General features: G+C 46.8%; 1 protein-coding gene and 2 long non-coding RNA genes across 3 annotated transcripts; all 3 read right to left on the bottom strand.

Moving 5' to 3' along the window:
• Positions 1 to 1,565: 1,565 nt before the first annotated feature.
• Positions 1,566 to 22,642, bottom strand: LOC310834807 (5'-nucleotidase domain-containing protein 2-like). Its single transcript, XM_083719182.1, has 14 exons — positions 22,331 to 22,642; positions 16,948 to 17,132; positions 15,590 to 15,664; positions 14,208 to 14,263; positions 13,614 to 13,707; positions 11,611 to 11,739; positions 8,975 to 9,035; positions 8,181 to 8,283; positions 7,198 to 7,299; positions 6,105 to 6,186; positions 5,303 to 5,389; positions 5,027 to 5,167; positions 4,393 to 4,457; positions 1,566 to 2,568 (listed from the first exon to the last, which is right to left on the bottom strand). Exons 1-14 carry the CDS (start codon positions 22,575 to 22,577, stop codon positions 2,307 to 2,309), a joined length of 1,689 nt encoding a protein of 562 aa, XP_083575308.1. The 5' UTR covers positions 22,578 to 22,642; the 3' UTR covers positions 1,566 to 2,306.
• On the bottom strand, positions 10,118 to 11,604 carry LOC310835360. Its single transcript, XR_014559597.1, has 2 exons — positions 11,219 to 11,604; positions 10,118 to 11,188 (listed from the first exon to the last, which is right to left on the bottom strand). It is a non-coding gene; the product is annotated as an uncharacterized lncRNA (long non-coding RNA).
• On the bottom strand, positions 17,518 to 21,820 carry LOC310835267. Its single transcript, XR_014559475.1, has 2 exons — positions 19,913 to 21,820; positions 17,518 to 19,745 (listed from the first exon to the last, which is right to left on the bottom strand). It is a non-coding gene; the product is annotated as an uncharacterized lncRNA (long non-coding RNA).
• Positions 22,643 to 22,906: the final 264 nt, after the last annotated feature.

The following is a 22,906-nucleotide window of genomic DNA, read 5'->3' as shown; positions in this document are numbered from 1 at the left end:
CCCCGGCCGGCCTCCGCCCGCGCGCGCCCGCGGAGGGAAACTGGATCTGGCGCTCGCCGCCGAGCCCCCCCCCCCCTCGCCGCTCCGGGCCGCGGGGAGAGAGCCAGGCAGCCGGCGAAGAAGCCCCCACCCAGCGCGGCTCCTGCGCCCCTTTCTCCAGCAGGCAAAACAAAGGAGACTGGGAAAACCAATGGAAACCAACATTTCAGTGAGCAGAAATGCAAGGTTCTAGAATTAGTCAGGAATAAGCAGCTGAACCAGTATAATATGAGGGACACCTGGCTTGCCTGAAGTACATGTGAAAAGGATCTGGGGGTCTTGGTGGACCACAAACATGAGTCAACAGTGTGATGCAGCTGCAAAAAAAGCTAATGCTATTCTAGGCTGCATCAACAGACGTCTAGTGTCCAGATCAAGGGAAATCATAGTCCCACCATGATTCTATTCTCTCTTGCTCAAAACATACCTGGAATCCTGTGTCCAATTTAAGGAGAATATTGACAAGCTGGAATGTGTGCAGAGGAGGCAACCAAGATGATCAAGAATATGAAAACCAAGCCTTGTGAGAAATGGTTGAAGGAGCTGGGTATGTTTAGCCTGGAAAAGAGGAGATATGATAGCCAATTTCCAATACAGTGGTACCTCGGGTTGAGAACTTAATTCGTTCTGGAGGTCTGTTCTTAACCTGAAACTGCTCTTAACTCTCCTATAGAACAAATGGCTGAACAAGGCTGGAGCTCTGTGTGCATAAAACAGCTGAAGGTAGCATCATCTTTCTATGGGGGCACATGGCATGAAGTAACATTCCAGACATCACTCTCCACACAGCTTATTATGTGGCCGTGAGGTGGCAGCAAAGTAACACTGGACCAGGGCTCAGCAAACTTTTTCAGCAGGGGGCCGGTCCACTGTCCCTCAGACCTTGTGGGGGCCAGACTATTTTTGGGGGGGAGGGAAGTGGGAGAACAAATTCCTATGCCCACAAATAACCCAGAGATGCATTTTAAATAAAAGCACACATTCTACTCATGTAAAAACATGCTGATTCCCAGACCATCTGCGGGCTGGACTTAGAAGGCAATTGGGCCAGCTCTGACTCCTGGGCCTTAGTTTGCCTATCCATGCCCTGGACTGTACAATACACAGCTGCTGCCATTAGAAAGTGTATTTCTAGTCCCTCAAGTTAAATTTTAAGAATGTGTGGGAAATGCTTATTAAGAGCAAGGATGTGATCAGCATTTCCTGTTAGTCAGGAAAATTTTCAGAGTTCTGCATTGACCCTCATATTTAGCAGAAGCAGAATACACTAGACAGAGTAAGAAATCTTAATGTACACTTTACTTAATTTACATAGGAAGAGAAAGGAAGATTACTTTGAAAAGGATTTTTTTTTAAGTGAGGAATATACATCCACCCCAAAACCACTCCTCATCACAGGCAAATGGTTCAGAAAAAATGAAACATGTTAGGACAAAGTAGAAGAGGGAAAGTTTGGGAGCCAAAACACGTGCCCCCCCACCTCTGATCCTGTACCCCTTTTTTCTGGCAAATAAACAAACCAGGAACAGGTTTCACACTGAACTTTATTAAAGGTACAAAATTTGACTTACGAGCTACAAACACCTACCCTCCCATTAGCACCTCCTGTCCCCCCACCAAGAGACAGGATATTTCCCTCCCAGCCCCTCCCCACAGTACCCCATACCTTCCATGGTTGCAAGCAAAAATCACCCTCACAAAAACCCAGCAGTGGGGAAAAGGTAAACTTCAAGCACTTCAGAACACCCCTGCAAGGGGTGGGGGCTGAGTAGTTTTGTGAGTTGGAGCAAAAATAACATTTCACCCCCACCCCCACGCAGCTGCTGGGTGAGTTTGCCTGTGAAATTATCCACCCCAGGGCAGGGCAGAGAGGACTGCAAGACCAAGGTGCTCCACCAGCGGACAAGCAATTGACAGGCTTCCCAGCTTCCTAGAGCACCTGCAGGAAGAAGGCCAACCAAAACTCTGCTGTTGGGCTCCTGGCCAATTTGAGATTTGGGAATCCTGCAAAGAATTCTGGACTAGTTGGACCTTGGTCTGAGCCAGCAAGGCACTTCTGATGCCTGCAAGCAAGACTGGATACTGAAGACCACTTGGCAAAGATGAATTAGGCCTTAACAATTAAGACATTCCTAGGAAGCACTCTTGCTTTGTAAAATTGGACGAATACCCCGCAGGGACTCTAATTCAAGAAGTCAGCCCTCACTGCTGCACTTGTGGGTCTGGGGCAGAGTCGTGAGCCTCTGCAGCCCTGCCTGCGCAGGTCCCTAGCGGATATGAGCCATCTCTTCCAAAAAGGGAGTCTTCATGCAGCCAGTGCACAGCTGATCCATCCAGAGAGGAGCCTCATGCTGCAGGGGAGTGCGTCTTGGGTAAAAGGTGTAGTTGAGGTCATAGTTGAGCAAGCAGCTGAGCGAGGCCATGTAGACGTCCGAGAAGCGGCACAGGCGGCGTGAGAAATAGGTGGGGTTGTGGCAGGTGCGAAAGATGCTGCCAAACTGAGGATTGAAGAGGTTTTTGGTGAGTGCCCTGCAGCAAGTTTGAGGGGACACAGAGAAGAGAAAGAGTTATTAGACAACAGCATACAAAATTAAATCTTTGGCTTCCTAGGTTCTGTGCCTAGCTAGGTGACCTAGCAAGCTGCATCAGGACAATGTGTTTTCATGGAAACTGCAGCATGCAGTGCTAGTTGAAGAAGGCACCTCTCCAAGAATCTCAGCTTTCTGTTGGGTAGAATTTTGGTTATAAAAATGAACGTGTTTTATTGAAAAAGTTATTTTTATTTCAAATTGCCCCAATAATTAATAACCTACGCTGTTTTAAAGAAGGATATTTCTTTGCAGAAGGATATTTTTAGATTTATCTGGCAGGGAAAGAAACCAAGAATTAAATATAAGATATTGATTGATACTAGGGAAAAATGAGGCTTCCCTCTGTCAGATCTGCATTTATATTACAAAGCAGCATGCTTGTGTTGGTTAAAAGAATGGATAAAGTTGAAGAACACTCAATTTGGAGGGGTGTTAAATTTGGTTGGCATGAATTTCTATGGTATGGCAAAGCAAGAATACGTAAGAATTTTATGAATCATGGAATTAGGAGAAATATCTATGGAGTCTGGGGAAAATATAAAAACCTGATAGAAAGGAAAACACATTTGTGGCTTTGACCCATCAAAGCAATTGCAGTGAAAAACTTAATATGGAAAAAAGAAGGCCAACGTATAGAGAATTACTGGACTTTACAGATACTAGTGTAAACCTGAAAAAGATGGAAGAAGTCGGCAACAAGTGACAGATTGGTTGCAATACTGTCAAGTGAATGAAACATTTGACGTCAATAAACAATATGGTTTCATGGAACATACCGATAAGTCAATTTCTAAAAAGTATGTTATTACAAGAATGAGAGACAGGATGAAATGGTGAAATTGGCAATGATTAGTTGGGCAAGAGATGTAGGCCATAATATAGTTAGATTTGTGTGAAAAGCTGTGGGAAACAGGACTGAAATTTACAACCTGCTATGCTCTTAAGAAAAACTATTTGAAAATGCTAAATTCAGCTCAGTTCAACTTCTCTCGCCAACAGTCAACTGAAAACCACCACTGGAGTGTTCAGAGGTCACTGGAAATCCTCTTGAAACTGCTGTGCATGTAGTATCCATACCCACAATAAATGGATTATATTATTATTATTATTATTATTATTATTTATTTACTCGGTCCATCTGACTTGGGTTGCCCTGGCCACTCAGGGTGGCTTCCTACGAACATAAAAAACTTTCCCATACAGTGGTACCTCTGGTTACGTACTTAATTCATTCCGGAGGTCCTTTCTTAACCTGAAACTGTTCTTAACCTGAAGCACCACTTTAGCTAATGGGGCCTCCTGCTGCCGCCATGGCGCCGAAGCAGGATTTCTGTTCTCATCCTGAAGCAAAGTTCTTAACCCGAGTTCTTAACTCCTGATGAGGAGCTAGAATTCAGAAGGAAAAGCAACTATAAGTAGATCAACCTTTGTATTTCATATTTTGTTGTTGTACATTGTATTTTTGTTTTGCATCGTAACCTACTTTGAGTATTATTTTAACAGAAAAACAGGGTATAAATTGTAAATCTCATCTCATCTATTCAAGCATGCAAAGAAGATATGACCCTGCAAGTTGACATTAATACTACAGACTGAAAAAGCAAAGCACCACATGTACAGCCTCGTCCCAGCTCCCCGAAACATCCTTGGCTAGTTGGCCTGGATAAAACTCTGATTTGCCACAGACACTCAGGCATGTGGCTATTTGTAACCCTGGATCTGGCACACTGAAGCGCATGGGAAGGCCGAGATAAAATGCTACCTGAGCTCTTGTCGCTCCTTCATCCAGTCCTGCAACACCTTCTGAGCTTCTGGATCCTTGAACATCTTTTGGAGAAACAAACCAAGTGGTTAGAAATGCATTTGATGATCCCATCCTGCTCTAAAACTTTAAACCATATACTAAACCAACTTCTGCAGAAGAAATCCGCCTTTTTACCACAGCCCATAAGCTAGCAAGAAACTTCATTTCTTCTATGTTAACTGGTCTTTAGGGCACCTTATTGATTCTATAACCAATGGATTGATTCTATAACCAATGGCTTCAAGTTACAAGACAGGAGATTCCGACTAAAGATCAGGAAAAACTTTCTAACAGGAAGAGCTGTTTGGCAGTGAAAGGGACTCTCTCAGAAGGTGGTGGACTCTCCTTCCTTGGAGGTTTTCAAGCAGAGGTTGGATTGCCATCTGCCAAGCGTGCTTTAGTTGAGATTCCTGCATTACAGGGGGTTGGACCATATGACCTCTGGGTCCCGTCCAACTCTACAATTTTAGCATTTTAGGATTTTTGCTATACTATTTTAGCATCCTTTGCCATCTCTCAAGACCAGCCCTCCATGAAGAGCTCTGTGCCCTTCCCCATTCCATTCTCAGCCACCAAGTGGACTTTCCTCTACCTGCATGCGCTCCAGCAAGCCGGTCAAGGCCTGCAGCCAGGTGAGTGCTTGTGAGTACTGTTCTGTGTTCACCATTTTGGTCTCTGTTTCCAGTTCGGGAACTATGGCCCCTGTTCGCCAGCCATGGCGCAGCATCAGGTCCTGTGGGGAGACGGGTACAGTGGAAGGAGGAAGGCATGTGCAAGCCCAAAGCAACTTCACCCCCCCTCCCCTCCCTTCAACTCAGTCAGGTCACAGTTCCCACAGGCCCCAGAGAAAAAGGCCCAAAGATCTCACCGCCAGGTCACTGTAGAGATGATCTCCGAAGTAGAGAACTTTGGATCCACGCCAGCCTGTAAGCTGGAGGAAGTCAACGAGGTTGCCCTAGATTTTATTTTTTGACAGTGGAATGAGAAAAGGTGCATTAAAATCACCAGACAGGTGATGTCAGTTAAAGGAGTTCTATAAATACAGGAACAAAATGGCTACACAATTTTTACATTAATATAGAATGAGGTTAAATATAAGAGGCTGAATTTTGACCTAGAATTGACAAAATATATGGAATTACTTGCTGGTATGGAGAAGGCAGCCTGGTGCCAACCTCCAGAAACAGAGAGCGCTGGGCAAGAAGCCCGCAGTGGGCTTTTCTCCTCTCCCTTGCTTGCCCACTGTGCCATGGCGACAGTGAGGCCAGACTAGGCCGTTTCCTCACCACCAGAGAGAGAGAGAGAGAGAGAGAGAGAGAGAGAGAGAGAAACAGAGAGGGCCTGACATCTGAAGGGCCACACAGGCTCCTGTCATAGGGTGGAACTGGATTAGACCTGCGAGAGAGGAGATTACTTCCCCCATCCCTTAGGTATCTGATTTGACATCCATCCAAAGCTGCCTCAAGAATATCCAAGTGGAGAAAAGACAAAGTGTGTGTGTGTGTGTGTGTGTGTGTGTGTGTGTGTGTGTACACAGATGATGATATGCTGAAGGACTGACACGCCCAAGTTGCAAGCATGGAAAGATCTGGTGTATTAATTCCATTCTTCCAGAAGACAGACAATCCCACCACCATGACATTTTTATCGTCCACAATCCATTTCCTCACCTGCTTATATACCTGTCCCTTCTCCAGCTTAGCTATTTTGTCCCACTGCAGATCCCCATTAGCATCCAGTCGCCGGAAAGGTCTGAGGAGAGAAGCAAGTGGGGGGTGGGTGGGGGGTGCCAACAAGACCCTCTGCTTTCCCAGAGCTAGGGGGCATGAACTCCTGGGACCCAGCACCTGGCCTCCAAACCCACAAAATCATTCTCACTCACACTGTTTCTGTGGGCAACCTACACATAAGATTGTGTAGATGTTTTCTGCAAATTCTTGTGTGAAGTGGCTCTTGGAGCCAAGGTGAACCAGGAGCTTTGTATTTGAGCTTTGACTTTGTATTGCATTTGGCAATATTATAAAAAGTGCAATTTAAGATGCACCTCCTTAAAGACTTATTTTCATTCTTTTATTTATTTAACAAAAATATATGTACCTATTGATTGTAATAAAACCTCCATGTGGTTTAAATGTCAGTAAGACACAAAAAGGAAAAAGGAAAAAAAAGAAAAAAGAAGAAAGTATACAAGATATAGGGAAGAAGGGGAAGAATGACAGGAAGTGAAAACTGAATATTCAGAAGTCATGTATAATTTACAAAGCACCCCTATCTTCATAAAAGCAGACAAGCATTTCTGTCCCAATCCAGTGTAAGTGTGTAGCCTTCCCCACCCCACACACTTATTTTTTCTGTCTCACAGAAAAGCAAGCAGAGGAATATTTGGGGCAATCAAGCAAGTCAGTATTAAGTCACCTTTTTAAAAGTAAAGAAAGGAGGGAAATGATGCAGTTGGGCAGATAGCAGGATTTCAAATTTACACAGAATGCCCCCCCCCCCCCGCAACAGAAAGCAAACAGAATATTGGGCTCTCTGCAAAGTGGCCAGAGGCAACCTACCAGGTTCCTAAGGCTCAAGTCTCTATACTGACTGGTGTAATCTATAAGACGGTGCATGTGTGCGAGGGCCAGTACCACTTCCCAGACTTCAGGCTGTGCGCTCTGCCCCCCAACCGCCCAAGGTGGATGCACTAGAACTCATCCCTCAATGTGGTATACAGGATCTGGAACCCACAGCAGGAGCTTTAGAGTGGGCCACACTTACTTGACACAATCATTGAAGAAATGAGGCTTGTCTGCCTGGACTATGACCACGTCAAAGAAGTCCCGCCAGTCTTTACCAACCATGTACCGCATCCCTTTATTGCTGGAAAGAAGGAAAAAGGCACATTAGGAATAGGAGAGGGAATGTCACCAGTAGCAGACAGCAGAGGGAGCTTCTATGGGCTCTTGCAACAGAGACCAAGGAAGCCTGAGAAGGGCAGCAGATATTCCAGCAGAAGAATCAGCAGAGTGCAGGAGCTTGAGCTTCTTCTTCTTCTTCTTCTTCTTCTTCTTCTTCTTCTTCTTCTTCTTCTTCTTCTTATTATTATTATTATTATTATTATTATTATTAATTTGTATTCCGCCCTCCCTGGCCAAAGCCGGGCTCAGAGCGGCTACATTTCACTCCTTTCTCACAGCCCACATTAGTGCTCCCTGTTCATCTTCCTCCTTTATTCTCTTATCTACCATGAGACTGCCAAATTAGTGTAAGCTGTCTGCCTGAGCCGCCTAAAGGGCTGGGGCTAGTAGTGTAACACTTTAGGTCAAACCTAAAAAAATCTTCAACTATCTCAAGCACATGGAAGATGGAGCAAGCTTAGTTTCTCCTGCTCCGGAGGGCAGGACCAAACCTATGGCTTCAAGTTACAAGAAAGGAGATTCTGACCAAACAAGAACTTTCTGATGGCAAGAGCTGTTTGACAGACTCTCCTTCATTGGAAGTGTTTAAGCAGAAGTCGGAGGGCCACCTGTAGTTACGATTCCTACACTGCAGTGGGATGGACTCGATGACCCTCAGGCTCCCTTCCAACTCTACAATTCTATGAAAATGCAGGAGAGCCCTAGAGATTCCAACAGAGTGGTTCAATATCAGCATTTAAGCAGAGTTTAAATAAAGTCTATTGTAGATCAACAGTTTTGGACCAGGACAATGCTAATGCCCAGCCTACTTCTAGCTTGCAGCCCTGCCACGTTCAGACTCACACAAAGCTGAAAGGGCTGTTGGTGATGAGGAAGAGTTTCTTTCCACACTTGGCCAGGCGGTGCAGCACGGCGTATGTCTCATCCCCACGCAGGATGTACTTCTCTGCAGAGGGAAGATGGGCATTAAAAACTTCTCCATGCAGACAGAACCAAGAGACAAAGTGAAAGGAGGTTCACTGGGTGGGAAGGAGCAGTGCTGGAAGGATTGTTGTTTTCGTTTTCTGACTTAGGCTGGGCTTTGTGTATATGCCTACCCTGTGGAAGTGAACAAAAAGTACACAATGTGGCACAATGCAACCCCCCCCTTTTAAAGCACGTTTCTAGCCCTTGTTGCTGTGCAGATGCACATGAAAGCACCTGGCCAATCCCTCTCTGATTTCTGAGACGAAGGGTGGGGCTTCAGTCTCCTGGCTTCTCCTGTGACTGCAGAATTTAGCTTTCTTGGTGTGGAATGTGCTTGGTCCAGGCACAGAGAATGCACAGACAAAGAGACTTCAGCCAGGCCTGATCTTTGGTTTTGCCCTCCCTTAAGCAGTCCACTGCTTGGTTCACTTGCTTAAGCCTCTGTGCCATTCTGCTAAATTACTTCATGCAGAAAAACAGCCCATTGTGGAACATTTCACTTCCGACACACTAGGCTAGCTAACCAGCGTGCTTTGCTCTACAGCTTAGCTAGTGGGTGGACGCTCTCCCCTTGGGAAAGGCAGCAGGTCTGGAAAGGCCATTTGCATCCCTTGCAGCCCTCTGCTTGTGTGGTTGCCCTGCCTTCAGCCCCTTGGCAGATGGATACTCACCCAGATCCTGCATAATCCACTTGTACATAAAGCCTTTAATATGGACATCCCGGATGGCATCCTATTGAAAAACTTTTTTTAATAATAGTTTTTAAAAAACACCTCAGAAATACACAAACAAATTTAACAATGTGCACACTGGTCTAGCTCCCCCTGACCTGCGTTTCCAATGCTTCACCAACACCCTGAAAGTTGCTTTTGAGAGATGGTACTTTGGAAAGGAAGGCTCTACCGCTCCCTTGCTCTGCACCCCTTCCAAGCTGGCTTTGGGCTAAGGGGGGGGGCTAAGAGCCGGAATCACCCCACTTGCCCCTCTATCCCAAGCTAGGTTACCTAGTTGGGTGGGGAGGCACTGCAAACTTTTGCAAACTGACCCCAGCCTCCCACAAATCACTTGCCTCTGTTGCTCCATTGCTTTACAACATATTCCAATGGCCAAACCAGTTTAGAGATCCATGTCTGGATCACTTGCTTTAAAAAGAAAAGAAAAAAGTAACAGTAGCCACCAGTTTTTGTGGGGGGTAACAAGAATCCAACTGGGACTCCAGAACTGTAGGAAGAGGGTTAACCCTTTCCTTTTTGGCCCTGCTTTCCCTGACAGGGATGTGGGTGGAGGGAGTTCAGAGACACGGATACTTGCATGTTTTCCTCCACAGGGCAAATAGCAGCTTCAGTGTGTCGGGGTGTGTGTGTGCATTTACAAGGGAAAAACCTCTCAGTTTGAAGCACAGCCCAAATCTGATTTGAGAAATCTCACGGGTGTTTTTACCTGTTTAAATAAATGCAGCAGACCTTGCTACAGTTACAACTAGCTTGGTCCTTGCCTGTTTCTGTCTTTCTTCCTCTTTTAAACACAGAGAAATTCCCAGCTACTTTCCCAAAAAGTGGTGCGCACACAGTGGTTTAAAATGGTTTCTAAGCACTCCATGTGTATACACTTTCGGCACTGACAACATCCCATTGGCAGCTTGCACTCTAAAATGCATTCTGCAGACACGTGTTTTTTTTACATTTGTGGTGACATTTTGCTGCACACCCCTACCTGACAGCACTCCTCAGTGGTCTTTTTTTTTAAAAAAAAATCATCTGTTTTTTAATGCAAATCTGGCATAACAGAAAGGTTGTATCCAAAAATTTTTTGGCTGCCTCCATAGGAAAATGAATACATGTGTGCATACCCACAATGGGCCTCACGTTTCTGGAACTTAGGGAAGGTGGGGAAGTACTGTGAGGAGGGGACAATAAGACACAGTGTGAATACATCCCATCAACTACTAGCCACTAGTGTGGACAGGAAATAATGTGACAGTGCTTTCCATTGCTCGTGTGGATAGGCGTGCAGACAAGAAGAAATGACCAATTCATACTTGTAATGACAGGTTTATTGTAGCTTTGAGAGACAGAATAACAACAGGAACCCCCCCCCGAAACCCAGAAGACAAAGGTCTGGGATTACAGGTGCTTCTAATCTCAGCTCATTACATACAGTGAAGATACCAGGTAGCCTGACATTTGGCTGGTTGATAGGGGATCAAATACTTCCTTCACTCATTATAATGCACATCAATCTCTGACTTTTGTCTTCTGGGTTTCTGGAGGTTTTCCTGTTGTTATTCTGTCTCTCTCAGCTACAATAAACCTACCATTACAATTATGGACTGGTCATTTCTTCATCAGAGGGCAAACGGGCAAATTTAGCAGGGGATCAAATACTTTCCCCCCTCACTGTAGAATACAAGCATGAGAACCCCCTAAGCCTGTCCCTATTTTCAGGTGGAATTCAATCAAATACAGGCAAATTCACATTCTGGGAGGCTAATAGAATTGTGCAATTATCATTGATTGGGAGGTCTTGTGTAGCAAACCTGCTTCCCCCTTAAGACTTCTTGTGATAAGAAAAGTGATGGACAAATGCACTGGGAAGTGTGGGGCAACACAATGCCATCTAATCTCCCCACAAACAAATCAGAAAGTTGGCTTGCTAATGAGCATTTGTCATCTAATCTTCCTGCAAACAAATTGGAAGGAATGCTCAATAAAGAGGTCTCTTGGAAGAGTCAAAGGGCCTACGTGCATCGAGGCAGCAATGGAGCAATGCTATTTATGACAATGCCTGTTCTGACCTCTTGCCCTGGATCAAGGAGACAGGCAGGCTCCAGAGGAGCTGTGAGTCTGAGAGGCAGAGCCAGATGTCTCAAGTTTCCAAAGATACAACTAAGAAGGAGACTTGCCTTTTCAAAACACAGGCAGAGGAGGAGAAAGAGGCCCCTGCCGTGTGCCTTGGGGCAGCTGGGCTCCTTGATAAGCCTCCCTGGCAGCTAAGCAGGCAGCCCCTCCCAATTCTCTCCTTGGTTCAGGACAGCCTGTTCTGCTGTGGCGAGATACGTCACGTCACTCCCACCCACAACAAAGTAGTAAAAAAGAAAGAACTGAACAGAGCCCTTGAGAGCACTCAAATCCTCCTCCTCAATTTGCCTGCAGGGTAAACCACAGAGAACACAGAGTCCTCCCTTCCCCCACCAAAAAAAAGGACACCTAGCAAGCAACAATCCTCCCGCCAATTCTCAACACAGAAGCCTACATCTCAACACTCAGCAACAAGAGCAGAATATGCAGGAAAGTGGAGGGAAACACACCGTGACGTCTTTGTAGAGATGGATGGGATCGTAATCAATGTCGTTGGTGATGAAGAAGTCATTGACTACGGCCAGGAGGGTCATTTCAGGGAGAGAGAAGATGTCCATAAACTGCTTTATGGCTGGACCCTGGGAAGACCAAGGGAGGGAAGGACAAACAAAAGATTGTTCCTGGCTTGAACAGCAACTCTCAATCAGAACTGCCTGCACTCATCACCCATTTCTTGCTAGTGCAAGGACTGTAAGTGTCCAACTTTGCAGAATTCCTGGTTCATCCAGTCCAGCTACACATCAGAGCCCTACATTCACCAACCACCTTCAAAATCCACCATTAAGTGAGAGCGAGCATATTTACTTCCGCTTCCATTATTTGATTTATCAGATAGTCATACCTCGGGATAAATGTGCTTCAGGATGTATTTTCGGGTTGCGCTCCGTGGCGACCCGGAGGTAACGGAGCACATTACTTCCGGGTTTCACTGCCCGCGCAGACAGTCAAAATGACGTCATGCGCATGCGCAGAAGCAGCGAAACACGGCACGCCCAGATGCATCTTACGTTCTATTCAGGATGCGAATGGGGTTCCGGAACGGATCCCGTTCTCATCCCGAGGTACCACTGTACATAGATCCAGACTGAAGAAAAATGGGGAAGGCAAGAGACATCAAGATTAGATAAAGGCAGCTAGGAGGTACAGAGCACCCTCCGTGAGCAGGGAAAGGGGCTGCCGTAAGACTATTTCACCGGGAAGTTCTTGCCTACCCACACTGCATTCCGAGTGTCAAACAACACACTATGTTAAAGGCATAGTTTCATGTTCTTTCATTTGTCTTAAAAACATAAAATAGCACCTATGGAATGTTCTGATCAGGATCAGGACCAGGACGGTGGTACCTTAGGATGTGAAAGTGGTGCATTGAGAGTGGGGGGAGGAGGTCATTGGTTTGGTTTGTTCTTGTTTTTATTATGCATTTTGTGTTTTTATCTTGTATTTTTATGCTGTGGATTGTCCTTAGATCTTTGAATGAAGGATGGCATACAAATTTTATAAATAAAATAAAGTAACGATTTCCTCTCATGTTGAGCCAAAAACACACACACACAGCTCAGGCTACCTGCACAGTAAGAGCAGAGCTCAGGTGTTCCTTCAGCAACAGTCATCCTCAGACCGAGCCTTAAAACAGGAGCTGCAGCTGTATCTCAGTTGCTGGCTCTGTGCCCATGAAGTGAAAAACTGGACACAAAAGTTGAGCTCTTTTTTGCGGGGGTGGGGTGGGGGGCAAAGTTGGTCATTGTTTTTAATGAAATTCACCAAAACCGACACTTCTGACATGGGCTGCCACACACCCGGATTTTCCTGGACATTCATTGATTTCCCCCCGGACGCTGTTTACGAAGGCTGAATACCAGACGTATGGCAACCCTATTTAAAGGGGCCAAGTCTGCTTTATCTGCCATTGACTCTTGGGGAGCGGGATGGCGCCTGAGTCCTCTGAGTCAGGGCAACATTACACCTTCGGCTAGAGAGGCTCACACCTCTTCGACAAATTACTTCTGGTTAGTTATGTACATCTAGGACTGGCTCCAAGGGCAATGCCACTACTGGCATGTGGGTGCTCTGCCAACATGACGAAAACTTCACTATGGATGCCCCTTTTCAAAGAAGACCACGTCATCCTTACTCCAGCATCTCAGTTTGCCATGCATCCTGCAGTATTCCCTGCAAAAACTCCTAAAACAATGCAATGCCCTACCAAATACTTGGTAGAGAAACCAGGTGAATATGGAGGTCCAGCCTAGAAAGTAGATGCAATTGCAGGCCAACTAAGCTCCCTTTATAACTTGGTGGAACCTGGATAGCAGAAATACATAGGAGGGCAAATAAAAGGAGCTACACTCTCCTGGCACCTGGTCCCCTCTTGCCACATCTCAGTCAGAAACAGAAACAAGAGACACTGGCCGATGGCCTTCAAACCAGCTCCAGCGCTAGCAAGGGAACCAACCTTTCCATAGAAGCCACTAGCCTGGTGGAGGGGGATATGAAGGGTACCGTCATACAACGCCAGCACCTCGTCATCTGGAACCGGTTTCAAGCCCCTGCGGAATGCCCAAAAGGGGAAAGGTTTAGGAGCTTGGAAGTGTCGCCAGGAGCGCATCATTTCGCAGCTGAATCAAAGTACTGCATGTGAGTGATGTGGCTACGAAGTTATGAATTCCAGTTTGACTGGTGCAGACATGATGTGGTCTCCTTACAAACTAGTTTGCAAATTTTGAGCCAGAGCAAGGGATGGATGCTCCTTCCCCTCTTCCTTGCTTTGTTTGACTTAACCATGGTTTAATATTCCATGTGAACCACAGCTAGCCATGGCTAACACAAATATAACCAGAGTTTGCAAGGGAGATTAAAAGGACCGCATGCCTTTGGGACTGCTTCCCAACTTGCAAATTCTATTTCCTGGGAGTCAGGGTTATATCTTAGGCATGACCACACAGAAGAATATTAAAAATTAGGTCTAGGAACAGCCTCAATTCCAATATCTCAGCTATGAAATTCTGCTCCATCTCAGCCATTGGGGGCCGATGTGAGCAGCACCTACCGGTATACGGTGCCCAGCTGAATGTAATGAAAGGCATCTATCTTCATGAGCAAGCCCTGTATGGATGACAGAAGAGAAATGTGGAGTCAGCACACAGGAAACCTATATTGCAAATTAGTTCATGAAATGACACTTTATTTATTGAATTTGTATAACACCACCTGAAGATCACAGGGCGGTTCACCACATAAAAATACAAAATATGAACACAAAATACATTATAAAAACAAGAGCAATAACAAAACAAATAACACTCTTCCCACAAACACATCTAAAAGGACACACAGGGTGGTCTAACGCATGGCCAAAGGGCTCCATGTGGCCCCCAAAGCCTTTTACAGTGGCCCTTTGCAACATTTGATGCCCCATCCTTGCACTGCCTTCCCAAAGCTGGATTAGCAAGGCGCTGGGCTTTGGGAAGTAGGTGTGAGGGCACTGACAGGGTCCTAGATTCCTTTTGCCTCCTTCCCAAAGCCTAGTTAGTGCTTTCCCAACTTTGGGAAGGAGCCAAGTGCCTTCATCCCAAAGCAGGGCCGGGTGTGTGAGTCAAATCTTGGTGATCCCATCCCCCATGAGACAAGGCAACGTGCAGCCCACTTGGTATGAGAAGTTGGACCGCCCTGATCAGCCAAAGCCAAAGGACTAGCTAAAGAGAAACATTTTTGCCTGGCACCTAAAGATAGGTAATGAAGGTACCAGGTGAGCCTCTCTGTGGAGAGCCATCCCACAAGTGGGGAGCCATCACAGAAAAGGACACTCTGGTCCTCACATGGAGGACACACACAAAGAAGGGCCTCAGATGATGATTGCAGGGTCTGAGGAGGTTCACATGGGGGGAGGCGGTCCTTGAGGTATTGTGGTCCTTAGCCATTTAAGTCTTTATAGGTCTAAACCAGCACTTTGAATTGGGCCCAGAAACTAACTGGCAGCCTGTGCAGTTGGGCCAGGATTGGTGTAATATGCTCAAACCGTCTTGCCCTGGTGAGCAGCCTGGCCACCGAATTCTGCACCAGTTGAAGCTTCCAAACCGTCTTCAGAGGCAGCCCTATACATAACGCATTGCCTGCCCACATTTGTGCTACATGGATGACCACAACGGAAAAAAGAACAAACTCTTCCTTGGCTTACAATTAACCCCCTGCTGAAAGTGACCCTTATTTGCACAGGTGACAAGTAATAATACTTAGCATGCATTTAAGAAGACTTTTAAAATGTTCCAAGTTCATTACACTACTGCATTGGGCCATTGCAGTTTGGCTAAGAACACCTGGTGACTTCAGGCTAAAGTGAGATTTGACACATGCACACACAGCTCTGCTCTTCCAGCCTCTGCTCTCCTTCCAAGCCACAACAACAGGACAAGCCACCTGTCTCTGTCTCACCTTGGCAATGTCGTAGTGTAAGCCCCGGATGGCAAAGTTCGGCCAATATTCATACTTCAGGATGCCCTTTGGATACTGATGGGACAGAAGAAAACATACAATTTGCAAGGTGGTCAATCAGTTTAAAAGGTCTAGAGCATTTCAAGTGTCATTTGGAAGCGGATTTCAAAGATAATACTTTTTCTCGTTGAAGTCAATGCGGGGAATTGCTTGGAACCATGCTATCCATATTTATCAGCTACAATTGGGATCCCAGAGGCAAGCACAGGCAGCAGGGATAGGGAACCTCTGTGGCCCTCCAGATGTTGATGGACTACAGCTCCCATCAGCCCCAATCCATTAGCCATGCTGCTTTCTGGGGATGATGGGAGTTGAGAGTACAACAACATTGGGAGGCCCATACAGGTTCCCAAGCATGAAGGGCAAATGCACATTCTACCCATTAAGAGGCAAAGGAGGCATGAAAGGAGAAGCCCTCTTGGTCTGTCTGCCCTGATCACGTATAAGACAAGAGGTAAAAGTTAACTTTCTAGCACTTGAATGAGGAGTGCTAAACCCTCCCCTTTCCCCAATGCTTCAAGTGTCTCTTCTAGCCTGGGCCACTTTGGATAACTGAGCTGCCAGAAAAGTGCCTGCAGTGACAGAGCATAGTGAGGTGAAGACAGCAGAGGGTTCAGCTTCGTCCACCTGAACGCTCCTTTTGATGCAAAAACCAAACACATACAGTTTACACAGAACAGGACAAGCATACAAACACAACTGCCTCCTCCTCTCATGTCTCGCTTAGCCTAAGGCAGGGCTGGGGAGCCTTTCTAGCTCCACTGGTCAGATCCTGGCCTTGGCTGCCAACCACCTGGTGTCACTATGATAGCAAGTGCCTTTGACTTCAAAGTACAGTACAAGAGTCCTGCATTGTGCTTTAAAATGCCTGCAGCTCCAGTTTCACTGCCCACCAGCTGATGGGTGGTAGAGCCACAGCCTGTTTTCTGCAGACATCCGGTGTATGAGGAAGTTCCGCACAGGGAGCACTTCAGCAGCCAATTCAGCGCTGCTCAGCTGACGGGCGGTATATCCGAAGCCTGATTTCCCTTGCCAATGCACAATTGTGAACATGGTTTAAGTGTACATATGATGTCAGGTGTGGGGGCAGGTGGGCAAGTTTTGGGGGAAACGGGCTCATGGATCAAGCAGGTACCCTTGGTGGGCTAACTTTGGCCTGTGGACCACAGGCTCCCCACCCCCACCCAAAGGTTTTCAAACCTTCAGTTCCCACCATTTGTCCAAGCCAAGCACCCTCCAATTTTGCCAATTACTTTTCTCGTGTTCTAGTCAACAGGACATGCAAGCTCTAGAGGTACCTTATACTGCTCCACAAGGATGTCCCGAGCTGTGTTGTAGATGCAAGAGTGGAGGGCAGGTGAGTATAACGCCAGTGTGTAGTCATAGTCAAATCCATAAACTCCGATAGTACTCAGGGAAATCTCATTGTTGGAGTAGATTGTTGAAGGGTTCAGAAGATTGCAGACCCCTGGGGGAAGCAAATCTGGAGGAAGATGGAAGCACAAGCAATTACCGCACACTTCCAAATGGATGCCTCTTACGGACAAAAGTAGGGGTACCCAACACATCAGAAACGTTGGCCTCCTGAGATTGTGTGCTATGCTGCCATGACACGCACACACCACCATTTCTATACATTTCTCGCCCTTTGACAACCTATACTGCACTCCCAGTGCCATAATAAGGCAAGAAAATCCCATTTTTTGAAACATAGAGATTCACCAAAAATAGCCAAATATATGGTTTTATTTAGTTCCAAAAGGTAATAAAATTGTGATCCAGGGATGGAGGGGAGGGGACCCGACTCATTGCATGGATGGGAGGGAGAATACAAGGAGCATTTTCTGAGGGAGTTTTTAGATAGGGCTTGATTTGAGATGGGAGAAAGGGATTAGGATAGAATTTGTCTGAGGGAGAACTGGTTCTGATTTGAGTTGAACAACCACACTGAGGAGACAATCTACAGCAAGAGGAAGGAGTCTCACAGATTAGATAGGAAGACTGGGTTGAGTGTCCAGAGAAGGTGTTTAGACTGGAAGGCTAAGTCTGTGCCAGGGGAGGTAGAACCTGTGGGAATACAGACTACCTGGGTTTCATTCTAGCCAGAAGGGGAGAATTCGTCTAGGAAAAGATGATTCCCAAGCCAGGAACAAGGGGTGAGGTGACCCCCTGGGTCTGTTATACAAAATAAAATACCTCAGGAGCCAGATTGTTAAGAGAGTGGGTAACTGACAAAACGTGTCCCTCACTCATGAACCAAAGTTAGTGGGATAAGTCCTCTACAGCTGCGTTTGCATATAATGCTAAGCCATGGTTTATTCAACAAATCATCTTGCAGACGAACAAATAAGCCGTGGCTCCTTTCTCCAAAGCTTGGTTTGGTTTCCAGATGCTCTTGCCTATGTGTCATCATGGGTGGCTACAGGAAACAAGCAAATAATAGTTAAGCAAGCCTGTTGGGTTTGGAAATAATGTCAAACCACAGTTAAAACAGGTCATGGTTCTTAAGCCAACATCAAACCATGGCTTCATTTTGTGGTTTGTAACCAGAAAAGAAGCCATGGTTACCCAGCTGGGCTGAGATCAGGCATTCAAACAAACACCACTTGAGCTAAGTAAAACATGATTTAGCATTATGTGCTAACCAGGCTATAGACAGGTTGAAAGGAGTGCATGGCCATTTTCTTACTGGTTTCTCTGAAAGGCAGAAGGCTAAGAAATAGGAATTTAGTTGTTAAGGGAAGGGTCAGATCCCTGAAAAAACAGGTCCTGTTCCAGCTAATCAGGACCTTCTTTTCCATCACAGAATAGGAAGAGCCCAGAACCTAGTTCTCAATGGTGTGATAAATCTGTATCTGAGCTGCACAACTTCAGATGACTGCTAGGAGTCATATAACTAAATGCTTCTCCTTAAAAAAGAAAACCTTGAATACAGAAGTAGCAAGGCAGGGAGAAAGGTTCCAGCTTAGCCTTCTCCCCAGTATGCCAGCTTTCTATGGAGTGTTTTTCTATGAAGGATCAACCCATCATGTGAACCACTACCTGTGTCATGGTATGCCATTTATGTAAGAACTAGGGCCCAAATTATCACAAAATTGGACCATCTCCATTTCAGCCTCACTCTCCCCCTGCCCCCCTCCAGTGTACCATACTTAGTTAGTTCAGGGTGTTGAACTCACAAAGCTACAGTTCCCAGCACCTTTAAAAAAAGTTCCCAGGTTAAGGTGGTATAAGAATGCTTTAAATCAAGGGTTCCCCAACTTCTGTCCATGGACCATCAGTGGTTCATGAGCTTCATGCAGGTGGTCTGTGGTGTGTCTGTTGATTTGTGGCTGAAGACAGGAGGGAGATGGTACATCCATCACATTAAATATTGATAATGGGTTTTTTTAATTGAATTTGCGTTACTTCGTTTATTTTTTTGGATTTCATTTTATTGCAATACTTCAAGTGACTGTCTATCTGACCTCCTTGGAGAGTCTCCCCACCTCTAAGTCTGTTCTTGCACACCAGCAATCTGTTACTACTGAACATTTCAGGAGGCATCTTGCATAGCCAGGAGTCCTTGTTACCCTCAGGGCTTTATGTCTGCCACGTCTCAGCCTCTGAATGTGCTTTCCATATAGGGCTAAGTCCTCAAATATATGAAGATACAACAAAGAAACATGCCTCTAACTATGTATAGTGTGCATGCCTTTCCTTACTATTGAGTGACCACAGGTAGATTCCACATATACAGGATTAAGGTATAAAGCAGACATGATGGCTCCTAAATAGACCTCAGCCTCACCCCACCCCAAGCCTTAATTTATTCTGTTTCTTAGAAATTAAGAACTAGTCATTTGGATTCCTCCTTATTTAAATGAGCAATATGAAGGCCATTCAGTGCCATTCTATAATAATAAGAGGCTGCTGGGTCCATCACCCAATGGCCCATCTAGCTCAACATCTTGTTTTCACAGTAGTCCACCAGATGCCCACAGGAAGCCCACAAGTAGAACCCGAAGCCAACAGCACTCTCCTCCCCCACTTCTGATGGCCAGCAGCTGGTATTCAGAGGCTTCCTGCCTCCTACTTAGGAGGCAAAACATCCCTTCTTCAACCACAAATCTGCAGTTACAGATAGGTAGCCGTGTTGGTCTGCCATAGTCAAAACAAAAAAAATTCCTTCCAGTAGCACCTTAAAGACCAACTAAGTTAGTTCTTGGTATGAGCTTTCGTGTGCATGCACACTTCTTCAGATACACAGAAGTGTGCATGCACACAAAAGCACAAATCTGCAGTCACTCTTTTAACCACCTAAATGAAGCTTATCTCCATGAACCACCATTTGGGACTGCCTGCTAGACAGCAAAGATTAAATCTCCCCACAGGGCCTTTGCCACCCCTCTCCTCCTCCAAATGAGTTCTTCTCTAAACGCTATTATGGCTTCACATTCATGGCTGGCTTGGAAGCTGGATGGGCACCACTGGAAACAGAATGGATCTTGGCCATTCTCAACTAGAGTGTCTGCTTTGCACGCAGGTCCCAGGCTTGATCCCCAATAGCATGTCCAGGCAGCCCTGTGCGAGATCCTGGATAGCCCCTGCCTGTCCACATGGGCGATCCTGAGCCAGAGGGACCAAGGGTCAGATTCAGTAGAAGGCAGCTCCTTGTGTTCCTCAGTCCTTCAGGGAGGAGCTTGAACAAGTGGTAGAACTGGTTCACAGCCAAAATATAAAGCAGCCATTTGCCCACACAGCTCTCAGTCTTTTAAGAGTACAGACTGCTATACCTGGGCAGCGCATACACTTCGCTGCTCGAAATACATAGCACTTGTGCAACAGCAGACATCCTGCATTAGTTAACCCTGTCAAGTGCAAGCAGGCACACTAATGAAGAATCTGCCTTATGCCAAGTGATGAGTCAGCTCATCTCGGAGCACGGAATACACGTTGCCTTCTGTCATCCCCCCCCCCCCATAAACTGGTTGAGCTGGAAATAAAAATTACTGTATTCAGCAAATGCTGAAATGCGTAAGATTCTTTGTGGTCAACAGGCAAAGCACAGAGGGAACTGCTGGGTCAGACAGCCTGGTGTGGTCAAATAAACTTTGTGGGTAGCGATGCCACAGTTCAAGAAACTGGCAGTGCCCAGGAAGGAAGGAAGGAACTGAAAAGCTTTGTAATGCATATTTTTGTGAGGTGCAGAGGAATGACAGTGGGAGGGGAAGAAGAGAGGAGAGAGAGACATGGCAATTTGTGTAGCATTTAGGAGAAAGTCAGGAATTAAGAGCAGGAGTTTGATCACTTTGTGCATCCAAATAAGTATGTCCATCCTTATTACAAAACTGGATTAAATACTGTTAAGGTTACATTAAATATACAAAAGCACACTATTTTGCTCTGGTTTACTTTGAAGCTAACATCATCTCTACAGGGTTTGTTAGAATCTTCAATTCCGTAGATGAACATGTATAAAAACGTGTGAAAATAGGAAGTCGTCTTAAGCTAAGTTGAGGCATCTACGCTCTCTACAACAGCTCTCCAAGGCTTCAGGCACGGGTCTTTCCCTGTCCCTATCTAGAGATGCTGAGGACTGGGGAATAGTAATGGTGGTAATGTAATGCTGGCATTGTCATACCATGAAATTACATTACCTTCTAATTGTTTATCACATGTTTTAACATAAATTGCACAATTAAGTCCACTCGCCAGTCCATGCCTCCTCCCGATCTCTGTAATATTGATAAAAATCCTGACCACAGAAAAAGGGAGAAAGGGGAAGAAAATAGAAGAGGCAACAGCAGCTTTGCTACTGAGCTATAGCCCATCCCTGGCTGCAACTAGAACAGATTGATTAAATCATGTTAAGGAGTAACTAATCTATGTTTAGTGGTTTATAAGGCACTCTAAAATTGCACTGTTCTCCCCTGCCCCAGCAAGCTTGCTAGATGCATACTTTTGGCTGGTCCCTGACAAGGACTGGGAGAACGCCCCCAATACCTGGAATTCAGAAGGAGAACCCAAAATGTGTGCATCATATTTTTGAGAAATCAGGATCTCCTTCTTTGGACTGGGGGTGATTAGTACTACCGTGTTCAGATGAATCATCTGTTCCAGTCAGTCTTATAAGTGCCTCCACCACCTGTATTAATCAGGCAGATTTAAAGATAGAATACTTTTTTAAAATATGCAGAAGAGTCCCGTGGCACCGTAAAGACTTAATAGATCCACGCCACAGGGAATGTGAGCCTTTCCCTGTTGTTGTTGCAGCCGCCGCGTGGGTCTTGCTCTCTTCCTCCCACCCTCCAAAGCCCGGCCCGAAAAGCCAGACACAAAGCAGCCCCTTCTCCCGCTTTCCCTGCCCGGACATGTCTCCAAAACACAGGGGAGGGGATCCCACGACCCAGCCTGAATGGCAGCAGAAAGCAGGAAGGCTCCGGAGCAGATTCACCACAGCAAAAGCAGCAAGCGAGATGCGCGAGTGACTAAAACTGTGTCAGGAACCGGGTTCCCTCGGGTCGGCCAAAAGGTACCACAGGAAGGGAACGGCTGCAAAGTACATGGACGGGGAAAAGAAACGGGGGGTCCTGCGGGAGGAGAGAAGGGAGAGAAGCCAAAGGGGGCGGCAGCATCCCCGAGGGAAGGGAGCGGGCCGGGGCCGGGCGCCTCCTCCCCCGTCGAAGCCCCTCGGCTCACCCTGCACCAGCCGCTTCAGCTCTCCGTAGCGCGCCCACAGGAAGCTCGGCCGGTCCGGCCCGGGAGGCGGCGCGCTGCCGGCCAAAGCCTCTTGGTGGGCGCCGGGGGCTGCGGCGGCGCCCCGCCGAGCCTGGGGCTGCCGGCTCCCGTAGGGAGGCCTGGGCTGGGCGCCGGGCGCCTCCGTCGCGAAGCGGCTGCAGCGGGAAAGCGAAGCGCCCGCCCGGCGCAGCAGCAGCCCGCCAGCCATGGCGCGAGAGGCGTGTGGACGCGCGAGCGAAGGACGCGGAGCCGAGGCGCCCCGAGGGCGGGCCGGGAGAGCCTGGCCGGGCGCCCGCGCGCAGCTCCCCCGCCGGCTGGCCAGACGCCGCGCGCCCCGCGGAAGAAAAAGGCGGCCTAGGACTAGCAGATCCCCCGCCCCAGGACGAGGCAGAAGTGGCCGCTGTGGGGAGATCTCGCCGGATCCCGCCCCCCGCGTCTCCGGCAGGATTCTGCCGCCTGAGGCACCGCCTCCTGGGTGGGCCGGTCCTGAAAAGCTTCCCGAGGATTGCGGTCTTCCACCCGCAGCCTTGTCTCCGC

Source organism: Podarcis gaigeae (assembly GCF_964106915.1).
Source record: "Podarcis gaigeae genome assembly, chromosome: 17".
NCBI classification, from domain to species: domain Eukaryota; kingdom Metazoa; phylum Chordata; class Lepidosauria; order Squamata; family Lacertidae; genus Podarcis; species Podarcis gaigeae.
This window is presented reverse-complemented; position numbering and strand designations above follow the sequence as displayed.

Coding starts and splice junctions, on each gene's coding strand:
- LOC310834807 (XM_083719182.1), bottom strand. CDS start 22,577: ATGGCTGGCGGGCTGCTGCTGCGCCGGGCGGGCGCTTCGCTTTCCCGC. Junction 9,036..11,610: donor ATCTCTACAAAGACGTCACG/GTGTGTTTCCCT, acceptor GTTTTTCAATAG/GATGCCATCCGGGATGTCCA. Junction 4,458..5,026: donor GCTTGCTGGAGCGCATGCAG/GTAGAGGAAAGT, acceptor TTTCTCCAAAAG/ATGTTCAAGGATCCAGAAGC.